The 6082-nt window shown below is 34.7% G+C and overlaps 1 protein-coding gene across 1 annotated transcript; it reads left to right on the top strand.

Annotated features, from left to right (window-relative positions):
* On the top strand, positions 1214–5763 carry LOC107637066 (zinc finger BED domain-containing protein RICESLEEPER 2-like). The gene is made up of 3 exons (XM_021122579.1): positions 1214–2134; positions 2215–2350; positions 5690–5763. The coding sequence occupies exons 1-3, from the start codon at positions 1214–1216 to the stop codon at positions 5761–5763; spliced, it is 1131 nt and encodes a 376-aa protein (XP_020978238.1).

Genomic DNA, 6082 nt, shown 5'->3' with positions numbered 1-6082 from the left:
CCCAACCCCAAACCCCAATTCCCCATTCGGCCATTCCTCATTTTTTCCCCAGCCAAACGGCCGAAACCCTAATGGCCTAATTTCGCCCTAACCTAATGAATCCCCAACGCTGAACGCCCCCAACCCCAAGAGCCAATTCCAGATTTGCAGCTTCCTCACTCAGTCACTCCTCAGTCCTCAGTTCGTCGTCGACTCGTCGGCAATACTCAGTCGTCTCCAGTCTCCTCGACGGCTCTCAGCTCGGTTCCTGCGTTCCTGCGTCTCCAGTCTTCTCACTCGGTTCCTGCGTTCCTCACTCGCTTACCTCTCAGCTCGAACTTCAGAGTTGCGTCCTCGCCCCTGACGGTCGCTGAGTCGGATTCAGTTTCCTCACCGTCGATCTTCGGTCGTCGTGGCCACCGCTGCTTCTCCGTCTGGCCGTCGTCGCTGCTGCCTGCTGGTCTCGGTCCTGGGCTCCTGGGTGGCTGGGTCTTGTCCTCTGACTCTGCTGGTCTCGCTATCCGTCACGGCTGCTCCTCGCCTCCTCTGTGGCTCTGTCCTGGTCGGTGGTCCTCGCCTCCTCTGGTAAGTTTTCTAGCTTAGGGTTTGAGATTCATCAATTTAGGGTTGTTTGTTGTGTTTTGTGACTGCTGTTTGATATAGGTAAATTAGGGTTGATATTTGGTTGAGTTTTGAACTTTTGATGATGGTTGATAATGGTTGAGTTTTGCCTATTTGGTTAAATCTGATGCAGATTCAGAAATTGTTTCTTATATTTTGTGTTGTTTGATAATGGCTGAGTTTTGAATATGGTACATAATGGTTGATATTTTGTTTCCTGTTTTTTTGTGTTGTTTCATAATGGTTGAGTTTTGATTATGGTTGATATTTGGTTAAATCTGATTATGGTTGAGTTTTGACTTTTGATGATGGTTGATAATGGCTGAGTTTTGCCTATTTGGTTAAATCTGATGCGGATTCAGAAATTGTTTCCTGTTTTTTGTGTTGTTTGATAATGTTTGACTTTTGATTATGGTTGATATTTGGTTAAATCTGATTATGGTTGAGTTTTGATGATGGTTGATAATGGCTGAGTTTTGCCTATTTGGTTAAATCTGATGCGGATTCAGAAATTGTTTCCTGTTTTTTGTGTTGTTTGATAATGGTTGACTTTTGATTGTGGTTGATATTTGGTTTAAATCTGATTATGGTTGAAATCTGGTTAAATCTGATTATGGTTAAATCTGATTATAAAGTTGATAAAAAGATTTTTTCCATTACTTTGGATAATGCTTCTTCTAATGATACTTGTGTTGAACACTTGAAAAGTACTTTGGATGTGCATGGTTCATTGTTGTGTGGTGGTGAATTCTTTCATGTTCGTTGCTCTGCTCATATTTTAAATCTTATTGTCCAAGATGGAATGAAAATATGTGGTGATGCAGTGTGTAAGATTAGAGAGGGTATTAAGTTTCTGAGAAAATCTGAAAGTAGAATGGTTAAGTTTAAAGAATGTTTTGAAGATATTGAGGGACTTGAGTATACGACTGCATTATGTTTAGATGTTCCTACTAGGTGGAATTCACTTTATGCAATGCTTGCAAGTGCTATTCCTTATAAGAAAGCTTTTGAAATGTATAAAGTAAAAGAAGCTGGGTTTAGGGAGTATTGTCCTTCATCAGATGAGTGGAGAAGAACTGAAAAGATATGTGATTTCTTGTTACCATTTTACGAAACTACCAAGTTGATGTCTGGAACTTCTTACCCAACATCCAACTTGTATTTTTTACAAGTTTGGCAAATCCAGCTGATTTTAATGAATAGTTTGAAGAATGATGAAGTGCTTATAAGGAACATGGGAGAAAAAATGATGATTAAGTTCAAGAAATATTGGGAAGAATACAGTGTTGTTCTTGCATTTGGGGCAGTTCTTGATCCTAGATTTAAACTCAACACTTTGGTTCATTGCTATAATGAGATTGATCCTATTAGTGTTAAAGACAAAGTGGAGCATGTGAAGAGTAAGTTATACAAGCTTTTTGAGGTTTATGACCAAAATTCCTCTACAACTGTGGAGAGTTCTTCCCAACTTTCAAGTAATTTTTCTCAGGCAATATCTTCTGCAATTGGAACTCAGCTTATTAAAATTGTTGGTGTAAGTATTTTTATCTACTTGATTATATGTATTTTTAATTTTTCATGCTTTTTGATTCATATATTGTTTGTAATGCAAAGGATTTGATGTCCCGTAATCAAGAAGCTGAAGTGAAAAGTGGAAAGAACCAACTGGATATTTATTTGAGTGAGGCAACATTATTTTGCAATGATGCAATCATTGATGTTTTGCAATGGTGGAAAGACAATCATCATCGTACTACTCTAACTATATTTATATTATTATTATTATTATTATTAAAATTTAAAGAAAAGAGAAAAGAATTGGCCGAAGCCATTTGGGAAAAGGAAAGAAATGAAACATGTTTTCATAATATCATTTAGCCGAGCATATAAGAAAGAAAAGAGAGAGATATGTATCATGAAAACCAAATAACACTAGGTAATGACACTTAACCCTTTTTATTTCCCAAATCATACCCCATTAAGGCAAAAATGCCTTCTTCTATCTTCCATCCTTCATAACCGAATTGCATGCAAGAAAGAAAAGAGAGAAAGAGACCAAAAGCTCCTATTGAAGAACCGTGACCCTATTAAACTTTCTTTCCAGATTTCTTACGATCTGTAACTCTAATAAAAAATCCAATCCGGTAAAAGTGCTCGTATCTTCCTCTTCTGCACGTTGGCATTACTTTTGTCCGATAGAAGTTAATGGTGATGTAGCTTCTTTTCCTTTTGAGTTCGACCAATTGAAGTTTTACGAGGTACATACGATTTCTGACATTTTTTCTTCAGCCGCTCGATCAGAAAGTTTATCTTGTATATCTGTTGATTTGATTTCGCACGGAGGTAGGGTTTGGTAACTTTATAATAATTAAATATAAATTTGATAAGTAAATATTGATTTAGTTGATTATTGTTTGAGTTTGAATGAGTTTATGTTGAATTATTGTTGTTGCTTGTGATTTGTTGGTTTGGCTATGAGGAACAGCTTAGCTGTGGTTATTTTAATGATTTTGGGACTGTTATGATATGAAATTTTGAGTAAATTGATGAGATTCGGTAGTTGAAAGATTGAATGAAAAATCGCGAGAAATCGGTAATAGTAAAGCTTAAAAAAACTGACTTAAAACTCAAGCTAAAAACTTGAAGAATTTTGGAAATGAGATTTAGTTCTTTGATAAAGTTATAATCGGGGAATTAAGATTTATAGTTGAGAATGAAATAGTAATTTAATAAATAAAAATTGAAGTTAGTTTTGTAACTATATACGTTTTTGGGGTATTTTGGATAGTAATTAAGAAGTTCAGGTTATTTTATAAATTTAAAAATAAGTGAGGGTTCAAATATAATTTTATAAAATATTTCGGTTAAAAATAGAATATTAAAAAGTTTGTGATTTAGAAAGTAATTAATAAAAGTTTAAAAATAAGATTTTATAAACTAAGTTTTAAAAGAATATTATAAATATTATTTTAAATACTTCTTTAAAATTACTCATTTATATTAAAATAAATTATTATTATAATTATTATTTATCAAAGATATTATCTTGTAAGAGTATCATAATGCGTATTATTAATGATAAAGCAAGCAAGTAGAATAATCTTAAAACTTTAGAGAACGCAGACTTAATTAAAAAAATTTATAATTTTATTTCCTAAGATACTTAGTGAAAAAATGAGAGAATAGTGGGAAGATAATTTATATTATGGAATGATAAGAAAGAAAAGAAAGAAATAACAAAAAGAAAATGAGATAAGCAGAGATATATGGTGGTGAGTCTACCGAGATTTACTTTCTAGAGATATATCGGCCAATCCAGGGGATGGTCACACCTGTAAGATAGAGGTTACTTACAGATGTTATCAATACATACATTGGCTAGAGAGAGACTTATCTATAAGACCGAGGTTGCTTACAAATGTTATGTTTGTATACATCGACTCAAGAGAGTCGCACCTGTAAGATAAAGGTTGTTTACAGAGGTTATAGCACTGGAAGCCAAACTCAGACAAAGGTTGTTGAGTTAAGTCGAAATATAATTCAATAAATAACAGAGAATAAAAGAATTAAATGAATTAAAAAAACTAAAGAACCTCTACTACATGAGATTGTTATTATTATTTTATTAAGAATATTATCTAGTAAAGATATCATTAATATTATTATATGTTAGAGGAGCAAATAGAGTGATCTCAAAAGCTTTAGACAACGCAGACTTAATTAAAGTACTTTATAATTCTTTTCCATAAGATACTTAGCGAAAGGCGAGGGAAGAATGTGAAGTTAAGTTATGATAAAGAATTAAAAGATTGAAGAAAAGAAGAAAGGAAAGAAAATAAAAGAAAAATAATAAAGAAACCTCTGCCACAGGAGAGCAGAGAGCAAAGATTAAAAGAATCTAAAGAACCTCTGCCACAGGAGAGCAGAGAGTACGAATAAAAGAAATGAAAGAAAGAACAAAACGAAAAGGAGATAAATAGAAGTATTGTTTGACATTGAGAACGAGCTGAGATGATTATGTACCTGCTAAAAACGAGCAGAGATACGGTGGTGAGTCACCGAGATTTGCTTTCAGAGATACATCGGCCAATTCAGGGGATGGTCGCACTTGTAAGACAAAGGTTGCTTACAGAAGTTATCGATACATATGTTCGCCAGAGAGAGCCTCACCTGTAAGACCAAGGTTGCTTACAGAGGTTATGTTTACATACATCGGCTCAAGAGAGTCACACTTGTAAGACAGAGGTTGCTTACAGAGGTTATAACACTGGAAACCAAAATTAGACAAAGGCTGCTGAGTTACGTTGGGAGCAGGTCGAAACCGACAGATGATCTCATTACCTGCACTAGGGATAGACATGCATCATACTTGTTTGCACATATTTGTTTGTGAGTGTGTTTTTTATGATTGTGGGTGTGCTAAATGATTGTTTGAATTCTGTATTCTATAATTGTTAAATTGGATTGTACTTTGTTGACTGTTGTTGCTGACCAAGTATATATGAAATGAATATAACTATACACCCCGACCCTACTAAGAACTCCCCAGTTCTTACCCCCTATCTCCACCCCTTTCAGCTACAGGTACGAAGACTTAGTGCGGAACTACAAGAGAAAATAGAAGATTCTGTTTACAAGTTGAGTTGTTAGATTTTATTTTCCCCTCGTCATTTATTCTTTTGGTTTTTAGAGGGGTTGGAATTGTATTTGGGGATCTTTGAGTAAGTCTATGTATATAATGCTACGTGGATATATATAATTTTGTGATTAAATGATTTAAAGTACCGACTCTTCATTTTCTTGGTTAAAGTTTCGGTTCATATTCGTAAGGGCTCAATATTAAATAAAGATAGTATATCATAAAAAGGTTTAGAGGTAAGTAGCGCTCAGACTTTTAGTACAATCATGAGGTACTAAAAGTTAGGGTACTACATTATGGTATCAGAGCAGTTCGTTCCTATTAGAGCCTTGGGAATGGACTGACTATGCTTCACTGCATACTCTGAGTGTCTATCATGCAATAGAACTTGACCTAGTGACAAGAGTTTGAGTTTTAGATGCATGACTGTCTATCGATTAATGTTGTTAGTCGACCGTTGCATTCTTCATGATATTAGGTCTGGCCAACTTAATACTGATGATTTGTGTATACGAGAACACTAGTGGATTATCATGGACGAAATAGAAGTAATAGGTAACGTAAATCGTGGGTTTCGGAAGCGTTAGCAGTTACGTCTCGGGATTGCTCGGTTACGTATCTTATTCCTCCATGGTTTGTCCTGAAATTTTGTCTGAGGTTCCTTTCTTAGAAAAGTTAAATTATTCTCCAATCCTGTTTCTTTTTCATATGCGTTTTTTTATTCGATCTTAACTGCATATGTTTACTCAAATTCCCTTAGCTATTCGTTTTTCTGAGATATCAAGCCTACCTTGTAACCTTTACTTTGCCATATGAAAATACATTGAGACTTTTTGCATCTTC

This window comes from Arachis ipaensis, chromosome B04 (assembly GCF_000816755.2).
Source record: "Arachis ipaensis cultivar K30076 chromosome B04, Araip1.1, whole genome shotgun sequence".
NCBI classification, from domain to species: domain Eukaryota; kingdom Viridiplantae; phylum Streptophyta; class Magnoliopsida; order Fabales; family Fabaceae; genus Arachis; species Arachis ipaensis.
The sequence above is the reverse complement of the archived record's forward strand: the minus strand, read 5'-3'. Positions and strand labels throughout refer to the sequence as shown.